The sequence below is a fragment of the Maniola jurtina genome, chromosome Z (genome assembly GCF_905333055.1).
Source record: "Maniola jurtina chromosome Z, ilManJurt1.1, whole genome shotgun sequence".
NCBI classification, from domain to species: Eukaryota; Metazoa; Arthropoda; class Insecta; order Lepidoptera; family Nymphalidae; genus Maniola; species Maniola jurtina.
In genome coordinates this window covers 1,061,683-1,088,657 of record NC_060058.1, presented here as the reverse complement: position 1 = coordinate 1,088,657, position 26,975 = coordinate 1,061,683, and the positions used below count along the sequence as shown (strand labels likewise).

General features: G+C 40.9%; 1 protein-coding gene across 1 annotated transcript in view; it reads left to right on the top strand.

The window, feature by feature from the left end:
* Positions 1–26,975, top strand: part of LOC123880486 (vacuolar protein sorting-associated protein 13B) — a 74,820-nt gene that overhangs the window by 11,916 nt on the left and 35,929 nt on the right. Inside the window, exons 16-47 of the mRNA XM_045928626.1 lie at positions 348–467; positions 870–927; positions 1,354–1,505; positions 2,040–2,113; positions 2,764–2,889; positions 3,810–4,009; positions 5,410–5,513; positions 6,619–6,884; positions 7,196–7,269; positions 7,793–7,814; positions 8,414–8,539; positions 9,065–9,183; positions 9,851–9,960; positions 10,440–10,623; positions 11,735–11,851; positions 12,441–12,504; positions 14,013–14,155; positions 15,573–15,684; positions 15,923–15,969; positions 16,470–16,599; positions 16,968–17,068; positions 17,772–17,942; positions 18,548–18,663; positions 19,222–19,369; positions 20,351–20,507; positions 21,219–21,350; positions 21,831–21,941; positions 22,511–22,661; positions 23,519–23,640; positions 24,354–24,438; positions 24,939–25,152; positions 25,867–26,047. Of these exons, the coding sequence (XP_045784582.1) occupies positions 348–467; positions 870–927; positions 1,354–1,505; positions 2,040–2,113; positions 2,764–2,889; positions 3,810–4,009; positions 5,410–5,513; positions 6,619–6,884; positions 7,196–7,269; positions 7,793–7,814; positions 8,414–8,539; positions 9,065–9,183; positions 9,851–9,960; positions 10,440–10,623; positions 11,735–11,851; positions 12,441–12,504; positions 14,013–14,155; positions 15,573–15,684; positions 15,923–15,969; positions 16,470–16,599; positions 16,968–17,068; positions 17,772–17,942; positions 18,548–18,663; positions 19,222–19,369; positions 20,351–20,507; positions 21,219–21,350; positions 21,831–21,941; positions 22,511–22,661; positions 23,519–23,640; positions 24,354–24,438; positions 24,939–25,152; positions 25,867–26,047 (4,037 nt within the window). The remainder of the gene's footprint in view (positions 1–347; positions 468–869; positions 928–1,353; positions 1,506–2,039; positions 2,114–2,763; positions 2,890–3,809; positions 4,010–5,409; positions 5,514–6,618; positions 6,885–7,195; positions 7,270–7,792; positions 7,815–8,413; positions 8,540–9,064; positions 9,184–9,850; positions 9,961–10,439; positions 10,624–11,734; positions 11,852–12,440; positions 12,505–14,012; positions 14,156–15,572; positions 15,685–15,922; positions 15,970–16,469; positions 16,600–16,967; positions 17,069–17,771; positions 17,943–18,547; positions 18,664–19,221; positions 19,370–20,350; positions 20,508–21,218; positions 21,351–21,830; positions 21,942–22,510; positions 22,662–23,518; positions 23,641–24,353; positions 24,439–24,938; positions 25,153–25,866; positions 26,048–26,975) is intronic.

Here is a 26,975-nt window from a genome sequence, read left to right as displayed (position 1 = left end):
ATTTTCCTGGATAAAAGTAACCTATGCCCGTCTCCAGGATGCAAGCTTGTCTCTGTACAAAATGAACGATGTCCGCGACTTCATTTAAGTTTTTCGGAAATCGGGTTGGGACTCTTGAACTTGGGTAGGCTTTGTTTGTCTCTTAGATGCCTAGCTATCCCTGTAGCAAAAACCCTAATCCACGCGGGTGAAGTCGCGAGCATAAACTACTTTATAATGGTATAGATTTTCTGCGATAGTATAGATTTTGTGTTTTTTTTTTTTTTTATAAACTACCAACATTGGAATTAGATTACCAAAATCACAATTCAGTACTCTCTGTCAATCTCAAACTCTTTCTGTTTTAGAATTAGTGGCAGTGGATGTAACGTTGGAAGACTTGTCGGTGCGCGGTTTCGTGACCAAGAATACCAACACGCATTTCGTCACATTGCATTCTGCGCGAGCGACCGCCTTCCATTCACCGAGTAAGTTCCTAACATTCCTAATAACTTGGCATCCATCAAACTCTGACCGATTTTAGCTATTTGGTTTTAACTTTTTCCCATTCCATTCCATCATCCTGTATGCGTCCACTGCTGGACATAGGCTTTTCCAAGAGCGCACCACCAAACACAGGCTTCCGCATTCTTCATCCACCCGCTTCCCGCCACCTTCTTCAGGTCATCGGTCCAGCGAGTTGGAGGTCGTCCCGCATTGCGCTTACCGGTACGCGGTGTCCACTCCAGAATACGTCTGCCCCATCGGCCGTCGGTTCTGCGACATACATGACCTGTCCCCTGCACTTTTAACATAAGGGTGACCAATCAACGCTGAGCTATACTGCGCTGTTCAAGCCAATTTATATTAACATAATCCATGTTTTCCAGCTGACGGCGAGGTCAAACAAGCGTGGCTGTTTTCTGGACCAGAATCCCCAACAGCGACGTAAGTATTTTTTAAATGAAAGCTACTTAATATAGAATATTGTATCATGTAGGTAGTTTGAAATTCACATCATAATTAGCAGTCACTATCAAAGCAGCTGGTCGTTAAATATATGGTGGCAGTGGTGGGATTCGAACCCATGCCTTTTCGGCCTGGTGTCATTCTATAGATTACAGCCTAAGACCACCGCGCTCATTGTGTATGTGCGTGTGTGTGTGTGTGTGTGTGTGTGTGTGTGTGTGTGTGTGTGTGTGTATGTGTGTGTGTGTGTGTGTGTGTGTGTGTGTGTGTGTGCGCGTGCGTGCGTGCGTGCGTGCGTGCGTGCGTGCGTGCGTGCGTGCGTGCGTGCGTGCGTGCGTGCGTGCGTGCGTGCGTGCGTATTCGCGTGCGTATGTGTGTCATCAAGTTTTTTTTTAATTTTCTCAGTCCATACTTCCGCGCCGCCTTCCAGTGGTGTAAAGATCCTCTCCCATCTATGATCGAGTATATGAGGTTGTTGGTTGAGCCCACAGCGATCAGCTTGGACCCGTTGCTGGTGGCTTGGCTAGGGTACCGGAGCCGACTGAAGTCCCCTACTGGTAAGTCCTAAGCTATTTCTAAATTTTCTCTTCTTCGCTGAAACACTCTTGGCAGACCGGTCGTGGTCATCACGAAGTGACGTTTTTGGGGGGTAGATGTTATACGCATCAAGAACATTCTTCATATATAAATTTTATTATATAATAACCTGCGTATGAGTATCCTCATAGCTCTGTATGGTTGTGAGACTTAAATGGTTAAAGACAGTACTCACAAAAAACTAGAGGCCTTTGAAATGTGGCGTTTCCAAAGAATGCTGCTAATAAAGTGGATCCAAAAGTAAGAAATGACAAAGCCCTACTACCTTTTGGTGTCAATTCAATAAAGTAATATTTTTTTATTCAATTAAATTTTTACAAGTACTTTTGAATCATTAAATGCATCTGCCACTGGTTAGGGTTACACACATAGTTATATTAATAGGGGCAATTATTAGGAGAGCGCCAGTACCAAGCACGATTTGTGCTAGTTTGTCCCTGGCCTTAGTGACCTTAGCGCCGACACTTTCATAGAACGAGTTTATTGGTTTTCAGACATACAGCCTCAGATGTCCAGCGTGAAAACATCATCGTCCCAGTATTTGTTACGTCGAAGAGCGACACCTCCTGTGAGTAAATTAACCTAAAAATTTAAGACTAGAGGTAAGAGGTATTTTCGCGCGATTCAAAAATAAGATTTCTGCGCAAGTACATCGCCTTAACTTTTAAAAGTGGTACAGGCATGAAGCATAACTGAGGAAGTTCCTGCGGTAGTAGAGCGGTGCGGGAGGGTGACAGTTGTCACAAGTTGCCGAATCACTGAGCTCTCGCGTCACGTCAACACACCCCTCCCGCACCGCTCCACTGCCACAAGAACCTACTCATTTATACGTTATGCCTGTACCACTTTTATAAGTTACGCGGATGTACTTGCGCAGAAATCTTACTTTTGAATTGCGCTAAAATATCTCAGCCAATCATAGCGCTCGTCCGTCCGCTATTGGTTGTTGCCTACGCGCCATGTTTTGTACGAATCTAATGATTTTTGAGTGAGATAGCATGAGTTTCTGCTGATCTTATGTTTAAAACCTTAACATCAAGCAATAAAGTCTCTATTTCATTGGTGTACATTCATTTTAGTCGGTTGCGCTTTTCTGCGCAGAGGGATTTTGCCGATGCGGCTTATAAAAGTGATAGTACTGTTACCTAGGTTTATGTTTAAATCCACGCGGATAAAGTCGTGGGCATCAGCTAGTTTATAATTGTACGTATATTACAGTCTTCGAGCGGACGCGGAGCCAGTCGCTCGGGGTCGGGTGCGGAGTTGGTGCACGTCAGACCGCGAAGCGTGGAGTCGGGCAGCGAACGCAGCGAAAAGAGAGACGCAAAGCCGTCAATGGAAACGGTATGTATCGTTGTGTGTAGCCTTAGTACCAAAAACCAAAACCAATCGTCAAATGCATCTGCCACTGGTTCGAAATGCCTTTCCTACCGAGAAGAACCGGCAAGAAACTCAGCGGTTGCGCTTTTCAAAGATTTGACATACTATAATTATTATGGCCATGTATAAAAAAATTGAAGTATCGCGCAATGCTAGAGAGAGCTGCAGGTCAAATCCACGTTCTTTTATCAATATAATCCAAAAAAAAAAAAAATAGAACAATATTCAGAAAACTGGCATATTTCTACCGGCCAATCTCCTGCGTGCCGTTTTCAAACTACTTGACACTGGCGAAGTACATTGGGCTAGTTTTGCCCAAAAAAGAGCCACAAAAGAAAAAAGAAGAAGAATTATCCCTGTAATGTGTATACTTCTTCTTCTTCATATTTTATTTTTAACCCCCGACCCAAAAAGAGGGGTGTTATAAGTTTGACGTGTGTATCTGTGTATCTGTCTGTGGCATCGTAGCTCCTAAACTAGTGAACCGATTTTAATTTAGTTTTTTTTGTTTGAAAGGTGGCTTGATCGAGAGTGTTCTTAGCTATAATTCAAGAAAATCGGTTCAGCCGTTTGAAAGTTATCAGCTCTTTTCTAGTTACTGTAACCTTCACTTGTCGGGGGTGTTATAAATTTTTAATATACACTTGTATAGCTTTTAGTAGTGCCACACCAGCACAATGCACTTCGCCAATGTCACGTAGAATGTAATGTGAATAGCCCGTAACACAGGTTTCTCTAGTACAGGTGTCAAAGCACTCCATCGGATATCGTTTTTATTGTGTTTACCTTTACGGTCTTCTATTTTAAGGAGTTCATTTATTGTTAAAAACTGTTTTTCTTGCTTAATAAATATATTATTATAATAGCTCATGGTTTTCATGTAGCCCAACATCGCGGAATCCTGGCTGAGCGGCGACAAGCTGCTCAAGCTGCACGAGCGGCTGAACAGACTCCTGCTGTCGGTGGAGATCGGGCTGGTACAAGTGTACGCGGCCTCCGCCACGGTGTCTGCGCTGGACTGCGCTACCGTACGCGACGCGATGGAGCGTCACGCCGCCGCAGAGCGACCAGTGCTCGTACTAAGGTGACCTACTTTATATGCGACTTTCTTCTTTGACTTATATCCATCATCATAATTTCCACAAACCACCATAATTTCAAAAGCGCCACCCGGTGTTTGGTGCTTTTTGGAAAAGGTCATGTTCTGCAGTGGACGTCCGTAGACTGAAATAATGATAAAATATGGTTCTCAGCCTTCTTCATCCAGCCACTTGCCGCCTTCCTCTTTATCAGTTCACGGTGCTGTAAGATGCTCCACAGAGTCCACACTATGCTTACTTATTCGCGGTCTCCACTCCAGAACTTTCGCCGGCTATCGCTCTCACGGGAAGCATGGCATGTCCATTACCTCTTGAACTTGCTGATTGTTTGCGCTACGTAACCTATGTAACCTTGGTACTTCTTCAGATGAACCAAGAGATGCGCAGATTCCTTCAGAAAGACTCCTACATATCTCTCTGTATAGCTCGCTGAGCGACTTTTCGTAGGTAATACTAGGATGATATTCAGGATTTATATTAGTAAAATGTTAATTAAGAAAACAGTGATAACCTAGTTGACACCTTGTGGCCCCTATTTTTGAATGACAGTAATTGTAAAACGCGATCTCTAATACTTTGTCGTTCACTGATAAAAGTCATTAAACCGTTTATTTGGGGTTACTCAACATAACTGTCTCTGACTTTCCTCAGAACACTTTGAGGGGGAATGGAGGACGCTTATGATGAAAGATATTGGGGCCAATGACTACCGATTGATGCAACTTGATAATATATTATACGTCTAAAATAATAAAACTGTAAACCCTCAGTAAATAAAGGCTTTATTAAGTGTTAGGCCGCATTACGGCTGAACCGCCGCGGTTTTTAAACGTATGATTTTGTGAGTCAAGCAAACGAATACAAACGGCCGCACTTGCGGTTTTTTCCCGCGACTGATTTTAAAACCGTGGAATGTTACAAAATGCTCGCGGGTAAAAACCGTGCTATAATTTGTAATCCATAGAACTTACTTAGCGCGCACGCACTATCGCGTTAACCGCGGGCGGTTTTTGCCAGTATTCGGCAGACCGCCGTGAAGAGTGGTTGTATGGTCACGCTATTGTAACTATGTCGTCGACCGAGTCAGAGTCTGTTTCACACGATCCACAATATGAAAGTTTATCCCAAAAAATCATAGTGGAAGTACAAAAAAGACCAGCTTTGTATGATACTACTTTGCGTCAGTATAGTGATAGAAACGAGAAAAATAAACTTTGAGAGGAAGTTTATCTACACGTAGTAAAAATCGGAAGCAATTTCGCGGTTTTTAATCGTAGTGTGTGATTCTCGGGCGGTTTTGCGGTTATAGCGGCTAACCGCTCGCTGGAAAAAACCGTAGTGCGGCCTCTACCTAATTTAACATAACTGTATTTTGTTTCCCCAGCTTGGGCCGGCTGTCGCTGTACTCCAACTCACAGGCCAAGTATCTCTGGCAAGTCATCCGCAACGACCAGCCGACGTACTTCAGGCCGCAGCGTGATCAAAACGGTAAGAGTGAATTACATTAATCGATATTATCATTCCAAGAGAACTCCTACCGTTATGTGAGAAGGGTGTTTTATCGGTCAAAGACTATAATAACACACGATCTAGTATATTAAATACTAGCTGTGCCCGCGACTTCGTTCGCGTGGAAAAGTGACTTTTCGGGCAGCATGTACGTTACAAATGTTCGCCGTGATTCTTTAAATTGACATAACTTTTTTATTTATGAACCGATTGACATGAAATAAACACTAAATGTTAAGTGAAGCTTATTACATATTACTACATATTAGTGAAAACCGTATCTAAATCGAATAAGCCGTTTCTGATATTAGCGTGCACAAACACACAGACAAACAGACAAACAGAAAAAAAAAATTAACTACAATTTCGGTTTCGGCATCGATATAATAACAACCCCTGCTACTTTTTTTATATATTTCCATTGTACAGACACCACTTTTCTACAATTTTATTATATGTATAGATAAGTAATTATTATATATAATATGTACCTGCCTATAGTACGCGACAGGTCGAAATGGCAATCGGTTTATGAGGCGGAGTGACGCCCCGCACACCCGCACGTCAACCGCGCTATCCCGCACTGCGTTAGCGCGAGGGCTGTGCGAGTGTGTGAGCCGTCCCCACCCCGGTTGCCATGTCAAACTGTCGCGAACTATAGTAGATACTAATTTATATTAAGTGTCTGTTTGTTGATACAATATTTAAGGGAAGACACACACATTTTTCACTTCCTCAAGAGGCAGGCTCTCACACTTATAGCTTGTAATACTGTAACAACTGACTTGTAAGTTAATAAAGATTTATTATGTTTATTATTATACATTTAATCGTGCGTTTAGCGTGGATTTGACCTGCAGCTCGCTCCAGCAATGCGCGGGACTTCAATTACTTTTACACAGTTGGCAAAATATTGTATACCAAATCTTTGAAAAGAGCAACCGCCGAGTTTCTTGCTAGTTCTTCTCGGTAGGAAAGGCATTTCGAACCAGTGGTAGATGCTCTTGATGATCCAAAAGTACTTGTAAAAGTCTAATTGAATAAAAATATTTTGAATTTTGAATTTGAATCTTACTCTGTACAGTGATTGAAGATTCGTTTCCCTGGAAAACTCGTTTGGCGGACATGTCCTGTTATATCCTGGAATTGAAAACTGGGTCTGGCAGAGAGAAAACCGAGTCCGGACTGAAATCGCAGTTGAAGACGTCCCGAGTGGTCCTGCCCCGACCAGTGCTAGACATGGTCACCACTACGGTAACCTTGACGGTCGTCACGAAGTGCTTGCAAATCAAGAACGTCAAGAAAACTGAAACCAAAGTCAAACACAGTGAACATTCCCGAGACGAAGATGTGAGTAACTTAAAAGCTGGTACAGCAGGGTATTTTTTTTCTATTCAGATACAAGTTACAAGCCCTTGACTGTAATCTCACCTGGCGGTAAGTGGTGATGCAGTCTAAGATGGAAGCGGGCTAACCTGGAAGGGGTATGGCAGTTTTCATTAAACCCATACTCCTTTGGTGGAAAGCCGAATAGTCCTACAGGATTTAAATAAACTTAAATTCATGCGTACAAAGTCGCGGACATCATCTACATTATAATCTAATTTTAAGGAAGTTTTAGAATTTCCATTTTATTTTAAACATTTTCATTTTTGCTTTAGAAAACTAAATACTTCACAACTGGAGTCGACTTCAAGCCTTCTTCCCTGAAGGAGTTCATTCGAGGACCTGTCAGGTAAACTTTGAACAAACTATTACTATGAAATCAGTGAACGACAAAGCATGGAAATCTTCCGTACTTACCATTATAGCGTAATAAATTTTCTACCGTGCCGTGGTGCATATACCTTCTACCATATCCATTATCATCAAGCGATCGCTGCTCACTATTAAACAAAGTCTCTTCTCAGAATGAGAAGAGCTTGGAAATAGTCTACGACGCTGACCAATTAGCAGATTTCACACACCTTAGAGAACATTATGGGAACCACTCAGGCATGCTCTACTGCACACGTATTCAATTCGATTCATGCCGCGTAACTGTCAGTTTTGAGTCGACCAATCACAGCATCAACCAGTGTCGCATGATACAGTACGGACCAATCATGAGCCAGTTGCGATATACCAGACGTAAACTTTTGGCCCCTATTTCCGAATGACAAATGTTAGAAACGCGTCAACTAAGCTTTGTCGTTCACTGGCTGAAAGTGTGTTTTATTTGGTGGTTCGGTGAATTTAATTTAATTTATTTTTTCCAGACGAAAAAAGGCCAGTCCTGAGGTAAGTTTCTTTATCTTCTTTAAATCGCCGAGTATCAAACTTATTAGAAAATGAGGTCAATGATCTTGGACACAATTCTTAAACTAAAATAAAAGTTTAAATCTAGTGCTATCCTTTTCCGCTGGGAGCATTATGAAACGAATAGCAATACATTTAGATTAGAGATTGTGTAGAACAGAATGATGACCTGACGCAGTGGTAAGCGCTGTGGTCTTATTAGTGGGAGATCCCGGGTTCGATTCCCGGCAGGGGTTTGGAAATTTATGATTTCTAAATTTCTGATCTGGTCTGCTGGGAGGCTCCGCCGTGGCTAGCCACCACACTCCGGTACGATGCCGTGTAGAAACCAAAGGGGTATCGGTTTAACAAAAACTGCCATATCCTTCCAGGATAACCCGTTTCCATCTTAGACTGCATCATCACTTACCACTAGATGAGATTGCAGTCAAGGGCTAACTTGTAACTGAATTTCAAAGAAAATTAAATAAAATTTACTATTTTGATCTTTTTAAAATCTTCAACTATTGCTGCAAAAAGTGGCTCTGGGTGACTTCCCTAACATACATTGATACTTATACTCTCTTCCATTTTATTCATAGCCCGAGGAAAAGCCGCCCGAACCGCCGGCGTTCCAAATGACGATAACAAGTGGTCCTGTGATTTCTTTGGGCGTCAACTTACATGCCGACACACCGCCTGTTATTGTGAAACTGGACCAGGACCAGGTATTTTTTTAGGATTCCGTTTCAAAAGGAAAAACGAAACCCTTATAGGATCACTTCGTTTTTAGGATTCCGTTTCAAAAGGAAAAACGAAACCCTTATAGGATCACTTCGTTGTCTGTCTGTCTGTCCGTCTGTCGTGTCTGTCAAGAAAACCTATAGGGTACTTCCCGTTGACCTAGAATCATGAAATTCGATAGGTAGGTAAGTTTTTTAGTACAAGTAAAGGAATAAATCCGAAAACAGTGAATTTGTGGTTACATCACAAAAAAAAATATTAATGTGTGTGTGTGCGCGTGCGTGCGCGTGCGTGCGTGCGTAATAATTGGCAGGAAACACTGATCTCGGAAGAGTATTGTAAACACTACCAGTAGCTATGCGTATAAGGAGTGATGACCCTTAGAGAGGGGGAGGGGGGAGGGCGTTGTCACATGTCACAGATGACATACGTTTATGATTCGTCTGTAACACCAACAACGAATAAATATATTTTCTCTCTTTCTTTCTTGTAAGCTGTGATGGTTTCAGGTACAAACTGTGGGCGCGGCAATACACGGTCTCGTTCATATAATGAAGTTGCTACAGCGCGCTCCCGTGTCTCCAAAGCCAGGATATTCCTCCATTGCAAGCCATAGGAATCTTGCGGCGTAAATATTATATCTTTTACTTACAATTCTGTTAAAAAAAAAATATAACACGATGCCACTTTTAAGTTCACGTAACTAATTATCATTATCTTACAAATCCAACAATTGGCAATCAAAAAGTGTACCGTGTTACCTATTTTGAATAAATTATTAGACTTTGACTTTGCCAATAAATAAATGAATCGAAATGGCGGTGCTAAGTTATTCCCTCTCACTTACACACTGTATTAATTGTATTCAGGGTATAACCAGAACGCTAGCAAAAACTTCGTTTGCGTTATTATTATCCTACCTTAACACGATCCCATGCCAATTACCATTTGCCCTTTCTTGTAGTTTTAGTGATTTAGTGTCCGTATTTCAAACCTGCATTGTATAGCGTGCGTAACTCGGGTCAATGCCACACCTACGACGCGGCATTGACTACGAGTGACCTATTTACGGAACGTTCGTTGATCTCTAGCGTTAGTCAGATGTTTTATTTATATATTGTGAACTTTTAATAAAATACAGTATTTTTAATTTTTTTTTTATGGTATCTTATCAGTAATCATCAGTACTATCACCTGTCTTCGTTTTTGCTAGCGTTCTGATTACAACCTGTATAGTGTATGATTTTTTTCATTTAGTTTGCAGTTCTCAGTCCACCATTTTTCATATTTTTCAGGTCGGTGTCGGATATGGACGCGAGACAGAGTTTGTCGGAGGAGACGGCAAGCGAGAACCGCTCCGAACAACTCATCAGTATATATGAGTCTTACCGTGACACTGCTGTGGGTAGGTTATGGAACAAAACAGTCGGATGACATTTTTATAACACTGAAACATACTATCCATACTAATATCATAAATGCGAAATTGTGTCTGTCTGTCTGTCTGCTCGCTTTTCACGGTCTGGTCGTGGGTATTTATAAATTACTATCCAACTGGATAGATATCATCATCACTAAGCGCGAAAAGGAAATTAAAGTCGTACAGCGCCATCTATGTCGGAAATTGGAAACAAAGAACTCTTGGTTTCCAATTTCCGACATAGATAGCGCTGTATGACTTTAATTCCCCTTTCGCGCTTAGAATGATGATACCTTATGAAATCCCACAATTCCTCTTTGAAGATTGAACCACTTTAAACAGCTTTCCAAAAACTATTTTGAGAAAAATATTAGTCACCACAACCCTCTAGTAAAATACTAGAGGGTTAAATACTAGCCGGTAAATTCACTCAGACAGAAAGAGATGTTGATAAATTATTTCAGATACAAAACTGAAGACGTTTTTCTGGTTCCAATGGGTGGTCAGCCATGCGAAATTGGTGATCGTCATGCCCCAAGTGAAGCTCGCGTTCGACGTAGACGACATCATCAGCACGGTTGACCTGCAGAACCATTACAACCAGGTGAAGGTCAAAGTGGCATCGGCGTCTGTGAAACATTACAACCGGTAAGTTTGTGCTAGGTTTTTTGACGGCTTCCCTGCCGCAGTGGTAAGCGCTGTGGTCTTATTAAAAGGAGGTCTCGGGTTCGGTTCCCGGCAGGGGAATTTGGAAGTTTATAATGGCTGTGGTTAGTTACCACCCTACCGGCAAAGTCGTGCCGCCAAGCGATTAAGTGTTCCGGTATGATGCCGTGTAGAAACCAAAGGAGTATGGGTTTAATGAAAACTGCCATACCCCTTCCAGGTCAGCCCGCTTCCATCTTAGACTGCATCACCACTTACCACCAGGTGAGATTGCAGTCAAGGGCTAACTTGTATCTGAATTTAAAAAAAAGCCTAACTCCTAACATTTGGATCGTCATGCCCCAAGTGTAGCTCGCGTTTGACGATGACATCATCAAATTGTTGATATTATAGAAAAAACAATTGAAGAAAAGAAAGTTTGCCCCACGGGGTTTCTTGATATTGAAAAAGCTTTTGATAATGTTTCACAATATTAAGATTTTATACATAAAATTAGAAAAATGCTACCCAAATCATTCGCAGTAATCCTGGAAGTAAAAATTACAAATAGAGCATTTAAATTAAGACAAATTTCCTATGCCCGCTCTTAAATGTTAAATGTTTAAAAGCTGGAATTCCGCAAGGGAGTGTTTTAAGGCCGGTCCTGTACCAATTATATACCTACGATATTCCAGAACTCGAAAGCAATTCAATTGCTACTTTTGCTGATGATAATGCTATTAAGGCCGTATCAGAAGCCGTAGAAGAAGTAGGCAAGGTGCAAATAAAAAAAAAGGAAATAAAATAAGGACTCAAAAGTGGAGAAAGCTAAATTAATCACAGGCAGTCATCGATGTATATGGATTAGCCTTTCCCATACAATTCCGTCCGCAAAAATACGCTTGAATCTTACGTCATCGTCATTGACAAAGTCAAGAGACTTTTGCAATTTCTCTTGACTTTTTGAGCGCGTTTTTTATCTTCGAAGGGCCCATCCATATACATCGATACAGGCAGTAAGTTTAATGCTACATCCTAACTGTTTGACCAGTCAGTCATTTTATTATGTTCTTATATCTTGATATAAATATAATAGCAAAGTAAATGTGTGCAGTAGTGGAAGTGAAGAGTGGACGCCTGGTGTATTGGACGGACGCGTCCTCGAAGTGCGGGAGCCGGCTAACGCCAAAGAAGAGAATAACTTCCTTGCTGTCACTGTAACACAAGCACGGTAAATCTAAAATATACATATAAATAGACAAGGTGATTAATTGACTTACTGATCTATCAACGCACAGCTAGCTTAAACTACTAGACGGATCGGGCTGAAATTTGGAATACATATAGCTATTATGACATAGCCATCCGCCCCCTTCAGCCCCTAAGGGGGTAAAATAGGAGTTTGAAATTTGTGTAGTCCACGCAGACGTAGTCGCAGCATAAGCAAGTATGACTATAAATGCGGGTCCAGATTTCTGTACCTACAGTACTATCACTCTTATAAGTTACGTCGTTGTTTCTGCCCAGAAATCTTATTTTTAGATGGCAAAAATATCTCAGCCAATCATCGCGCGCGTCCCGTCGGCTGTTGGTCGTACGCGCCACATTTTGTACGCGCGAGTTATGAGCGAGATAGCAAGAATCTCTGTTGTTGTAGTGTTTAAAATCTTAACGTCAAGCAATAAGGACTTGTATTTCATTGGTATACATTCGGTTTTAGTCAACGTTCGGTTAGGCTTTTCTACACAAACAAACGATGCGATTTATTTAAATGGTTTAATGTAACATGTAATGTATGTGTTATTTAATGTAACTTTCAGGATTTCCAACTTACCCATGAGTTGGAAAGAAGAACTTCATCCAAAACTGCTGGAACAAAATGCGGTATGTATAAATTTTCACTATCAATTAAAAATAACGCGGACAACACTATATTAATATCTACTTTCTTCGTCCTCCCGTGCGTTCGTCTGTCTGTCTGTCAGTCCGTCTGTCACAGTCGATAATTTCAGTAACTATTAAAGCTATCGACATGAAATTTGGAATCGATGTATAAAACATTGGCCCAACATCATTGGAATTTAAAATACCGCTCAAGTGCGAGTCAGACTCGCATAGGAAGGGGTCCGTACCATCGTATAAAATATTTTAACATTTTATTTGCAATACTGCAAAAAATGCCAACAGCGCCATCTACATCTATGGACCATACTGTTGAAACTTGGTAAGTAGATGTATTCTGTGAACCGCATTAAGATTTTTACACAAAATTTAAAAAAAAAACAATAAATTTTGGGGGCTACCCATACTTAGAACTGAAACTCAAATTTTTTTTTAGTCCAACCCATGCGTGTGGGGTATCAATGGATTGATCTTCAAAAATGATATTGAAGTTTCTAATATAATTTTTTTCTAAACGAAATAGTTTGCGCGAGAGAAGCGAAAGTTCACTGACTGACGTACTGTAAACGCGAGATCTAAAAAACTATTGTACGAATAAAGCTATAATTTAGCAAGTAAGTAGTTGATAGCTAAGAGATGTCAGCTAGGAAAGGAAATTTGGGAATTCCACCCCTAAGGGGGTAAAATAGGGTTTGGAAGTTTCCAAAGTGGTAAAATGTGTGTCGTCGTCGTCGTCGTCCCCGTGCCCGCCCGTGCGTGTGTGCGTGCGTGCGTGCGTGCGTGCGTGCGTGCGTGCGTGCGTGCGTGCGTGCGTGCGTGCGTGCGTGCGTGCGTGCGTGTGTGTGTGTGTGTATGTGTATGTATGTGTGTTACTCCTTCACGCAAAAACTACTGGACGGATTGGGCTGAAATTTAGAATGGAGATAGATTATACCCTGGATAAGCACATAGGCTACTTTTTATCCCGGAAAATCAAAGAGTTCCCACGGGATTTTTAAAAAGCCTATATCCACGCGGACGAAGTCGCGAGCATCCTCTAGTACGTAATAAAAAATTAAAATGTGTTTAAATTTTCAAAGTACGATAACTATACCAAGTGAGGTATCATATGAAAGGGCTTTACCTGTATATTCTAAAACAGATTTTTATTTATTTTTATGCATGATAGTTTTTGATTTACCGTGCAAAATGTCGGAAAATTACCCGAGTACGTAACCCTCAGTGCGTGAGTCTGACTCGCACTTGGCCGGTTTTTTGTTGTATGATGTAACCTCAAATTCACGGTTTTAGGATTTATTCCTTTACTTGTGCTATAAATTTCATGATTCTAGGTCAACGGGAAGTACCCTATAAGTTTTCTTGACAGACACGACAGACGCACAGATGGATAGACAGACAACAAAGTGATCCTGTAAGGGTTCCGTTTTTCTTTTTGAGGTACGGAACCATAAAAACGATTTTTTTTTTTAATGTTTTATGTTGTTGTATAGAATATAGACACCATGTGGGAAGTATACGCGACCCTGGCCCCCTTGGAAATGGTGCTGCAGCCGGGCCTGTTGGAGCAAGTGTCGTGCTGGCTGCACGAGCTGTCGCCTAAGCACTACTGCCCCATTACACATGAGGAACAAAAGTAAGCTAATACTATATTTTTTTTATTCATTATAGGCAAGCGATCAACCACTATCACACCTCATGGAAAGTGATGATGTGACCTAAGATTTACCTAGAAAATGCCTATCTGCAATACATTTTTCACTTCTTATGCTTCAGGCTGGGTGTAAGTGGGCTAAGGGTGACCAATCAACATTGAGCTATGCTGTGCTACGCTCTATCGCTCCTTTTTACCCGACTGCGCCAAAGCCAAAAGGAAGGGTTATGATTTTAGCAGTCTATGTAATATGTATGTATGTATGTATGTATGTGTGTATGTTTGTATCTAGATTCTGTGTGATAAGCGCTTAAACTACTGGGCCAATTTTGATGAATGAAGTGTCAATTGATTCGTCGTAAAAGTCCGGGTAACATAGGCTACATTTTATACAAAAAAAAATTGACCTAACGGATGTTACATCAAAAAAAGTGGGGGTCTCCAAAATTTTTTTTTTGCTATTGTATCGAGTGGGATGTCAAATGAAAGAGGAAAATTCTGAGTTCATAAACATAAATATACTACAACAATAAAATATATCAAGCGACAGTAAATCAATTTTACTATAATATTTCAGCGTTTATTAAGACGATCGCAGTCGGGTTTTAGTTTTCAACTTTATCTTGTAGTCTATAATGAAGATATAAACTGCGCTTTGTATGGCTGTGCTATTTAAAACATAGCAAGGATGACGCGATACATGCTGGCTCGCTCCCATTGCCCATCTCGCTTGCACTTGTACGTACGCGTGTCCCGCTGTCGCAGTCGCACAGCATACCGCGCAGCTCAATGTTGTTTGTAGAAAAAACATAGCATCACAACAATAGCTTAGCTGAGTGCAGCATAGCTCAATGTTGATTGGTCACCCTAACACTGCTTTTTATACACTCGTGCATAAAAGTGTTCAATGGCAATTTATATTGTGTCTGACTCTAAGCCTATTCTCAAATAGGAGTCTCATGTGTAATTATGCTCTCCTGGTACTTTTCCATGCAAGCTGCAGTTGATGTCAGGTTGAAAGGTCAACGACATTGAACTTGTGCAGTGGGCGATATGTCGATCTACAACGGCGTCTAGTTAAAAGGCCTCTGACCTTGTACCAGTGCAGTGGGTGATTTATCGATGATTGGCCAATCACATAGTTTCCACTGATGCGGACTGGGAATTTCAAGCACTGTAATTGGCTTCACGGGCTGCTCCGCTCCACTACGCCCAGCTCCATGTCAGTAGAAACGTATCCTAAAGCAGAGTGTAAAACTCGATCATAAAACCCACTTTAGCATCGACTTCAATATCTATCCTCGCCTTTGGCTTGTGGATAAAATGACTTGTTCTAGACCCTTGTTGTAAAATCTACTGTTTGTAATTAATAAAGTTTAGTGATGTATTTTTTCAACAGCCCAAGCGAGTGGCAGTGGCCGTTTTGCTACGTGAACGCGGGTGGCTTAAGGCTGCTGCTTACTAACGGGGAAGAAAACAAGGATGTTGTGGAGGACACCATCATGTTTATCGTGCGTATGCCTAAATTGTCGTATTACATCATTATTGCCTCAGCAGAGCTCAGAGTCGCTCAGCGAGGGATGGAGAGAGCTTATGCTTGGAGTTATGGGCGGGCCACATAATTTGGCTAGGCTCATTGCTCAAGTCATGAGGTTTGATGTTTTTAAATTAAAATAAGTTCGTCCGTCCTATTTTTATTAGCTTAGTAAGAAAAAGATGCGAATAGCCTAAAACGTTGCCATTTTTCAGATTGGCAAAGTCACCATCAACCCCCACCCGGAGAACCCAATTTGCAGGTACGTTAAATGTTTAAGACATAGATATTAGTTTCTAGAATATGTCTGCAAAATTTCAGGGACTTTGGTTGCTTAATATTCAAATGAAATTGGAACTACGTTTGTATGAAACGAGTGACGGAGAGACCCCTCTTAACTTTACTCTATGACTTATAGATACATATACTTAGATCTTTAAAACTACACAACTGATTTTGATGCGGTTTGTTTTAATAGATAGAGTGAATCAAGAGGAAAGTGTATATGTATAATAATGTAGTAGAGAAACACTGATAATTTTTTTCACATGTCAACGGTTTTTACGTGCGAACTTGGGAATACATATTTTGTCCTATTGGGATGCTTTTTAATAGATTAATTATCACCACTATATCGTACTTTAACAATTTCGACCATCAAAAGGAGTACAATTGTACCTACTTTGAATAAATGATTTTAACTTTGACTTTGACTTTGAAGCTGTTAAGCGGTTACTTTTGAACGTTTATTTTTACTTATAGACAGTCCGTCAACGGAGCAACAGACGCGTGGAACAGCTCGGGGCCGATGCTGGAAGGTCGCCAGTACGAAGTGCTCTTAAACAACCTCGCCGTTCGCACCGCACAGTTCAGTCAACTTGTTAATGAGGAGGTAACTGCTGATCCTCTTACTCTGTGGACGTCCACTGCTGGACTACTAGATCACTACTATATTGCAGTAAAAAAAAACTAAACTAGGTTTAAATAAAGTTAACATTACATTAGAATACATATTAATATAAACTGTCATCAAGGATGTTGATATGTAAATAGCAATTGAATTTAAAAAAAAAAAACTATGTTGCAGTAGCTCGATTCCGTAAAACCTGCATCAATCATTATTACAATCGCAATTGGCTATGATATTCTTGTTGCAACAATGCAATGCACTCTGCAATTGCAAAAATTGCAGAGTGAGTGCCATTGTAGCTGTCATTCTGCAAAATGATATATTCTGATATGCATATTCTGTCTTTTCAGGCAACTGAATCTGAAATGTTAAAGGGCACGGGAGGCGAAAATCCAGCTCTCAAATGGAGTCAACCAGTTGTTGCTCCGATCATAACTCCTGTGGTGCATTCGTAAGTAATTATTTTTGTAAATAAACTAAAATTGTATTTTTGTAAACAACAATACTACATTACTGTCCAGGCCGGAAAAAATAATAAATAAAAGCTCTCCATAATGTTCTCAAAGGTATGTGAAGTCTGCCAATCTGGACTTGGCCAGCTTGGTGGACCATGGCCAAACCGTTTTCTTACTGAGAAGATACCCGTGCTTAGTAGTGAACCGACACTAGGTTGATCATGATGATGAATTTCTTTAAAAAATGTGCATTTTCTTCAAATGTATTTTCACACCAAATTATATTAGGAATTTTCACAGTTCACGACAGTTAGGGGACTTCTAACAAAACGTGTTGGCTTCAACGTCACTGGCAGGCGTCAAATGTTAGTAAATTTACGCCGGAAAAGCCCTGCCGCCAAGCGATTTTGCGTTCCGGTATGATGCCGTGTAGACACCAAAGGCGTATGGGCTTAACAAAACTGCCATACCCCTTCCAGGTTGGCCCGCTTCCAAGTTAGACTGCATCATCACTTACCACCAGGAGAGATTGCAGTCAAGAGCAAACTTGTATCTGAATAAATAAATAAAAAGTAGCCATAAAGTAGTCCTATTTTTCTTTGATTTCACATCACTATAACCATTTGGCATACCGTCGATTCAGGAGCCAACAGAGAGTTCCCTCACTCCTCCAGTTCACTCTGGTATTTTCCTTGATAGTGTGGACGTGTGCTGTATCCTGGCGCCGGCGATATACAGCGGCGGCGCGGTCGCGTGCGGGCCGGCTGTGGAACTGAATCTACTGACCGATTGCTCCATAGAACTGGGCATAGAGCGGCTGGAATTAGTACGAACACTATTCACAGGGCTCACGCACGCGTCTCGAAAAAGGTATGTCTAGAATACTCTTTGACTTCGGCCCGTTGTAACTCTTTACTCTTTTAGGATGATTGCGTATCATCAAAGAAATTCTGTAAAAAACTTTCTCAGATATAGCGCTATACTCTATCCACGGAAAGAAGTTAGTAAAGCACTCTCTCTGATACGGAATCCCATACAAAAGATAGAGGCAAAAATTTCAGTGGGCGTTAACCATTTTGCGTCACCATAGCCATTCTATACATTTCATTCAATGCTTCCGGATCTCGCCTTGTTTGGCAATGGCAGCGATTCTGATGTTTTCTCTAAACTAAAAGAGTATCCGCATCTTTTTCTTTTTAATATTGTCAAAAAATGACGCGAAATGAATTGCTAATTAACAATTCAAAAATTTTATGCAATAGTACTTAGCACTTTACGCAAGACTGGCACCTAAAGTTACGAGGTTTGACAGCTCTAAATTAAAGTAGGTGTCTGTCTTTTTCTTATTACATTGGTAAGAAAAAGATGTGAATACTCTAAAATATAGTTGCGCTTAGAATCAGTACCACTGTCTGATAATACAGGACTGGCCCGAAACGTATTTTTAATGTTTTCGTTTTTTTAATTGCTTCCAGGTCCTTTAGCGCATACATTATAGGCGATGAGAGCACATGCCCATATGCACCGTTCCTCTCGAACCAGGAGGTATTGGATTCCTTGCACACTGACAGCGAAGCGGCCCCTTCAGAAGGTAAGTTTCATCTAAAAGGTGTAACCAGAACGCTAGCAAAAACTTATTTTTTTTTTTATTCACTATAGGTAAGCGCTATACTTATGGTTATTATTATACTACCTTAACACAATCCAATGCCAATAACCATTATCTTATCTTGTAGTTTTAGTGATTTAGTATTTTTCAATCCCGCATTGTAGAGCGTGCAAAATTCGGATGAATGCCCCACCTACGACACGGCATTGACTTTGAGTGACCTATTAACGGAACGTTCGTTGATCTCTAGCGTCAGTCAGATGTTTTATATGCAATATATTGTAATCTTTTAAAAAAACAGGATTCTTTTAAAAAAAATCGTAGTTTTTTATGGTGTCTTATCACTGATGATTACTGAATCATCAGTACTATCACCTGTCCTCGTTTTCGCTAGCGTTCTGGTCACGCCCTGACATATGAGGATATAAATTTCGAATGCCAGATCTTAGACAATTCCCATTTTGAAAGGTAACCCGAAGTAGTGAGCCGGATGGATCGACGATAGTAAATTCATTAAACGTGCTAATTTCCTCTCCCCAGAAGTCACAAAGAGCGCTATGGAAGCGAGCCGCAGTATGGTTTTCGACTCTGGTTTCGAGACGGCCACATCTCAGTCTACGTACAAACTACACCGCGAGTCCAGCGGCGCACCCAAAAAATCGGTGTCCATTGCTTGCTTTGATCACACGTAAGTACACACTAACACTGAGATCTATAGAGCGCCTTTGAATTTGCTCAGACTTGTTAAAACGAGACAGCGTAATACCGCTGGCATACATTTATCTCGTTTTAACTGAGCAAAGTTAAAGAGCGCTCTATACATTTCAACCTAAGCTTGCGGGGAAAATTTGGAGGAGGCTCTCCCAATACCGAAAAGAGTGGCGTGCACGTTACCCTATATCCAACAATGGATAAATAAGGGCTATTAAGGGGCATGAGACTGGCCTGCTCGCGAAATTCAAATTTAATTTGGTTTTTCGCAATTTGTAAACTAATACGACAACGTAGGCTTATGATTATTTTATTTGCGACAATGGCAATATCATCCTCACAAGTTTATATAAAAATCATTACTTGAAAAGGTCCATTTTAAGAAATAAATTAAAGTATCGACTAATTTGTGAGAATAGTCGATACTTTAATTTAATTTTAAATTTTTATTTTTTATTTTTAAAGAAGAATTACACACTAACCCGTGACAAAGTTTCAGTAACACCTTCATGTCAATGCTACATTCCAGGCGCTATATGGTGGTTTTCCTAGTAAACTTTCTCGTCTTTAGCGCAGGCTAAGTGCATAGTTCCTACTAAGTCCCGAAAGTATCGCTTCACTTTTTCGAGATGCTCAATAGTCGCAGGTGGTCGCCAAACTAGCGAAATACGTTCTTAACCCCTAATTTGCACGGGCGTTAAAAAAGCGTTGCGTTAAAACCCAGCGTTGCGCTGACAATTCAAAATGCGCGTTAAAAAAGCGTTGACGTGTGAACAAATACTTGGGAATGGATTTGTTCTATTTGAACGCTTTTTTAACGCTCGTGCGAATGAAGCCTAAGTGCCCCCTTCATCGAAGTGATAACTCGTGGGCGGATGGAACCTAATATAATGTTTCTGTGTTGAAAAATGTACTTATTCTTAGGATCATTTTACGTATTATTGAATTCTTTTGGCAGAGCGAAACCATCAGACTTTTTGGAGATTTTCGTGACAATGGGGGCGATTGATCTTTCGCTTTACGCGGGGGATGATGGGTCTCCCGAAGTTACGGCCTTGCGACCGCCGCCCGGTGTGTATAGACCACCTGACACGGATCAGCCTACGGGGTTAAAGGTACATAGTATCTTTTTTTGTTATTAGGGTTCCGTACCTCAAAAGGAAAAACGGAACCCTTCTAAGATCACTTTGTTGTGTGTCCGTCCGTCTGTCCGTCCGTCCGTCGTGTCTGGCAAGAAAACCTATAGGGTACTTCCCGTTTATCTAGAATCACGAAATTTGGTGGGTACGTAGGTTTTATAGCACAAATAAAGAAATCAATCTGAAGACAGAATTTGTGGTTACATCAAAAAAAAATGGGTCCACGAAAAAATAATTTAAAAAGTCACATATAGATGGCGCTGTTGTCATTAATTTGCTGGGTTGCACATAAAAATACTAAAATATCTTGTTCGATGGTACGGAACCCTTCGTATGCGTGTCCAACTCGCACTTGACCAGTTTTTTTATACATTAGGGAAAATCCTCATGGACACTCACTGGGAATGCCGGACTCTGACCTGTTTTCCACAGACAGATAGACAACAAAGTGATCTTATAAGTGTTCCTTTTTCCTTTTGAGGTACCCAAATAGCGTCTGTTAATATAAATATTAGACACAGCACTGTGCGAGCTGCATTGTACTTCATTACGTCATAAAAAGAGCTGGTATTTGTGAAGTGATCCTTTGCAGACCTGGGCGCGTTTGGAACCCTCGTAGCTTTAGTTTATAGTTTACGTAATTATCACTACTATAAATCATCTTAATAATGTAACAATTCTGACCAGGTGAAAATAGAAGAAACAAAGGATACAAAAGCAGATAAGAGCCGAGATGACGGAAAAGACTCCATGAGCGCGAGCAGGAGTCTCACTGAAAACATCAGAAATGCGGACATTGGCAAAACCAAGCTAGAAGTGGTAATAACTTAGTTGGCGTTACGGAAAAAGAGCTCTGACCTTGTACCTGTGCAGTGGGCTATTTATCGATTTCATCATGATCAACCCTTTTCCGGCTCACTATTCAGCAGGGGTTCCCTCTCAGCATGAGATGGAACTCTTAGAATATAAATCTGTCAAAATTAGTAAGATACTGATATGATCCGGTTCGAAGGACCATTTTTTATGTTATAATATTTAAAACAATTACTTAAATTTGCTAATAAAATAAAAGGACATATTTTTCTCCTTTGACAACACAACTTTATTTTTCTTTTTTGACATGTTATCCTACTTTTTCGACCCGGTAAGCTATCCCTGCGTCTCGTCAAAATCGGTTAAATAGATGGGCCGTGAAAATTTTGCAGACAGATGAACAGACACACCTTTTGCATTTATGATATTATAGTATATTAGTATGGATATTTGATATAATTGAATATTATTGGATATTATTTTCAGTACACCCTGCCATACGCAAGAAAAACGGAAGGGAATATACCGCTCATCCACGTCACACTGCATCAGCCCAACTTATATTACTGGAAAAAGAAGAAGCAAAAAACCTTGCAGGTAAAATCGCCTTTGTAATGGGCTCTGGAGAGCTGTTTGACCTCATTCCACCCTCCTTTTTCTACAATCGCACCGCACGCCACCGCAAGCAATTTCACCCTCACCACCTGGGTGCCTGATGCACTTCGACCACCCGTTGTACCAGATCCTTTTTTCCACGCACGCGCAAACTGTAGAATCAACTCCCTTCGGCGGTGTTCCTACTAGATTACAACATGGGGTTATTCGAGGAGCGGACCATCGCGCTCATGGACCAGCGAAATGCCAGCCACGTATTGGCTGCAAATGTTCATGGGCGGCCGTAATCACTTAACATCAGGGGACCCACCTGCTCGTTTGCTCGCTAAGCTCCGCGATCAACTACAGCCACCGATCGCCCAGAATCATGTCCTGAATCTCTAGTTTGTTTTCATTAACATGCTCCTTACACTCCGCAGTGCTTCGCAGTGAAAACTTCGTCAGTCTCCATGGCGAGTGATTGACGATACCTGTGGCGCTATCTAGTTTTCTCTCTGTAAATTGCTTGGTCACAGGCTCTCAGAGCGTGATATAGTATGTTTATCATCCAGGTGTCCCTATTTAACGCATGGATCGGTCTCGGAGTGGGCCCGGAGGACGGCCAGTGGAACGCGCCTCTGCTGAGCACCGCGCGGGGCTCCCCCGACCCCGTCACGGACATCCCGCCCGCACTCGCCACTCTGCGCGTGGATCTATCTTCCGGTGAAACAACTCACAACGCGATATGATTTCTCTAAGGCCTCTCTCCCACGGAGCATTCTATAAGCTTCATGACTGCCAATAGTAAATTCGTGAATGCCTGAAGCCATAGGTCGCTTACTGGTATCCTGCTCTGTCGACGTGTTTTGAATCGACTATACCCGTATATCCTTTCATTTTTCTTCAGCCGTCAAGCTGATTACACAGCTGACGACCATCAAGTAAATACAATATCAAGTCACTCTAGCGATGAAAGCGTTCTACTTCTTCATATTTATCACTAGAATAGGAAAAAAGATTTTGTAAGCATCCATACATTGAGAGAGACATCAAACATTATGTATTCTGGTATATTATAATCGGATAAGCAACGGTATTTTTTGACTTCAAGCACTAATTCAATGTTTACTTTTCGTTCGGACTCCATTTTCACGCGGCGCGTACTCGTTTCGAGTAGCGTGCGACCACGTGCGACTAACCTCGAACCATGGCGACTTTGTACGGCGGCTACTGACGAACGACTAGTAGTATAACACTCGCATTCACAAACAATACTATGAGGTCTCACAGTGCGCTCGAACGCAGTGTAGATGCCACCAATCAGATTACTGTGTCACGTCATTTTTCAATAATTTGATTGGTGGAATCAACACTGTGGGTTCGAGCGCACTATGAGAGTAATGATAGTGAATACGGCTGTAAGAGTATCCACGAGTGCGGAGTCACTTGTCGATAGCCTCGTGGGAGGTCTAAAAAATTGCGAATTCCGTGTTATTGATGATGACGATCTATGTTGAAACCACGACGCTTTCATGAACTAATTTGACATTATAAATCAATAATAATGTATATGTCCATAGGTGGGTACGTACCAGTGATCAGCGCAAGCGGTCGCGGCGCGGTACAACTGGACATAGAAAGGCCGATCCTTTTAGAAGTGTGCACCGATAGAATGCGACGAATCAAAGGCATCAAGACTTTGGTAACTATTCCATACACTTGAATTAAGGTATTGCATACGTAACGTTTTTTTTTTTCTCGGAACGCACGGGATGGGAGGATTTCTTGAACTAATCGATATACAAGGTGTAACCAGAACGCTAGCAAAAACGAAAACAGGTGGTAGTACTGATATGTGACCACCAAAAAAAAAAAACACGATTTTTTTTCTTTAATCTGTATTTTAAAAGTTCACAATATCTTGCAAATAAAACATCTGACTGACGCTAGAGGTCAACGAACGTTCCGTAAATAGGTAACTCGAAGTCAGTGCCGCGTCGTAGGTGGGGCATTGACCCGAGTTTTGCACGGTATACAACGCGGATTTGAAAAATACTAAAATCACTAAAACTACAAGATAAGGCAAATGGTTATTGGCATTGTATTGTGTTATGGTTGTATAATAATAACATTAAGTTTTTGCTAGCTTTCTGGTTACACCTCGAATATAAAAGAAAAACTGACTGACTGATTAACGTACAGCGCAAACTACACGTTATGTATGCTATGAACTTTAAAATGGTGATTTTAATTTATAGGCATAGCGCATAACTGAGTTGGTTCCTGTGGTGGTGGAGAGGTGCGGGCATTATGCCTGTAGTCTAAAGATTGTGTTCAACATAATTAGCTTCATTAAATGTAAGAGGATATTGCAGTATAATAAAAATAAAACCCCTTTTTAATTTAATTTTGCAGATTGAAAAGAGTTCTACGATTAAACGCCGTCTGGTTGAAAATACCAATCAGATTCCTCTGCTGTACAAAGTTAGGCACTATTTGGGTACGTATTTTTTTAGAACGTTTTTAGAATTGTTGGAATAACCAGTTTTTTTAAACATGCGCATGCAGGTTTCCTCGCGATGTTTTCGTTCGTCGTTTCAGCAAGTTATATTTAATTGTTTAAAACGCACATAACCAACTCTGAAAACGACATATAATACGTGTGTATGCGGTTTTTAGTCTCGAGATTCAACGACTATTATATACTTTTTGTGTTTAGGTCGCCATTTTGATTGAGCTGATCAAATAAATATTTCAGTTACTTAGGTTATTAATTAGAAGATCAAAACTATTGATAAGCCTGTATGCGTTGTAATCCCTGCGCAAGCTTAATATGAGAGAACATTTTAATGATTTTAGTCAAATTAGTTAAGTACACCTGCTCTTCTGTCTGACACTTTCACTAGGCTATCTCTATCCGTCCTCATTAGTGATGTAAGCCACGCGAAGAGTTGATCATGAAGATGTTGATAAAAACTTCTATTTGACTTGTCCGTACAGTGTCTCACCAAATCGAGAGTGTAACGGTTCAGACGGGCCAAATAGGCTTGCGAGGGTCAGAAGGAGCTATCGGTTGGAGCGCCATGAGGTTGCAGACGGCGGCTGGGAGTAGGCCCGAGCGGCTCAGTTGCCGGGGCCTGGTTACCGCCTTCCTACTGTCTGCGGGGCCTGAGACTGACCGCCGGCATGTGGTGGTACAACCTTTGATGGCAGGGTGAGTATTCAGTATTTTGCGTTCTTAAACCACGCCCAAGCGTAGAGAAAGGTGTTTGGACATGGTAGTTTGAGGGCCAAAACGGGTTTTGGTTGGAGTGTCAAGATACTAGAAGAGGTATTTGTTGAGTGACCATAAGATAATAAACGGCAGCTGGAACCAGACCAGAGCGGCTCAGTTGCCGGGGCTTGGTCGCCGCCTTCTTACTGTCTGCAGGACCTCAAACTGATTGCCGTCATGTGGTGATACAACCTCTGATGGCAGGGTGAGTATAAAGTATTTTGCGTTCCTTAACCACACCTAAGCGTAGGGATATCGGATGTTTGGATATCGGAGCTTGAGGGCCAGAAGGGGTTTGGGCGCTCCAACCAAAACCGCCAACTCTCCTGCCAACCGGCAAAGCATATTAGGGGTCACATATTTCCCCCCGTCAAAAAATCATTGTATAATGTGTGTTTGTATGGATTTTACTAACGTATAAATTTTTTAACGCTCTAATAAATATAAATAAGTACCTCTGACAGTATAAGTAACAGTCGCTTCAATACTCAGTGAACATACGTACATCACAAATTTCCTCATTGGCAGCAAGCGAACCCTGGCCTAGCGGTCAGAGAAGACGCAGGTTCGAATCCTGCCGATTTCACAATTTTTGATATACATTTAAAAATTATTTAGAAATAAGTGTGACCTTGACCTTAATTTTGCGATCAGAGCTCTATTGGACGCAACTTGGGACGCTTGGCGCAAGGCAGAGGGAGGACCAGGAGCGTTCAACCCAACTATTCGAGTGGGCATTGATGTAGACAGAATTACTTTGGACCTTCGACCTTCCGATATCGCTATTGTGGTCAGGATACGCGACGCTCTCCGAAGTACTATGGAATGGACTGAGGTAAATTAATTCATACTGTCAAGAAATATCTGTTGTAAATTTTTACTAGATATCGTCCATATAGATTTTTGAAAATCCAATGGGAACTCATCGATTTTCCGGGATAAAAATTTGCCTCTGTGTTAAGAGGAAAACCATCTCGAATGACTTAGACGATTTCACCTTCAAACTAGCAATTTTGACATGTCATGACCCTCTATTGACAATTAATCAAGCAGACATTTCAATCTGCGAAATTTACGCGGACTTTTAGTATTTTGACGTAGGAGGGTAAAAGATCCAGTACATGAACGAATAAGGATTACCCTGACTTTCACCTAAAATTAAGATATATGAGAATTGTTCTATATATAATTTTTATTTTTTGTGTATCTGTACACAGTATATCAAAAAATCAAATAAAATGCGTGGTATTAATTATTATAAATTATTTTATTTAACAAAAGGATAAATTGCCAGTAAATGAACTGGAAATTTCAGTGAATGAACGAACTCTATCTAGTGCATAAACTCTCGATTCCTATTAATAAATTCTTAAGTATATTTTCGGCTTGGAATTTTAAAAAAAATGTCAGATTTTCAGTTTTTGACTTATTGTATATTTTTTTCTACATTTTGCGCGATAAATCAAAAACTCTTTTACATAATAATAATAAATAAAACCTGTTTTAGAATGTATAATAGAGCCCTTTCATATGATATTATCCCCTTTGGTATAGTTATCTTAGTTTGAAAGTCACCTAAATTTGCTGGAAAACAGTCCAAATGACTACAGAGAAAATGAAACTTAACGCCCTTGTTGCATCCAAGTCGCTGGAAGTGCAACATCAGCTACTGAATGTGTTAAGAGTAGTGAGAATAATATACCGTAACACAAGTGTCTGATGTTATCAGATTTGTTCCTTTGAGCCGAGAAGCCACATGTTCT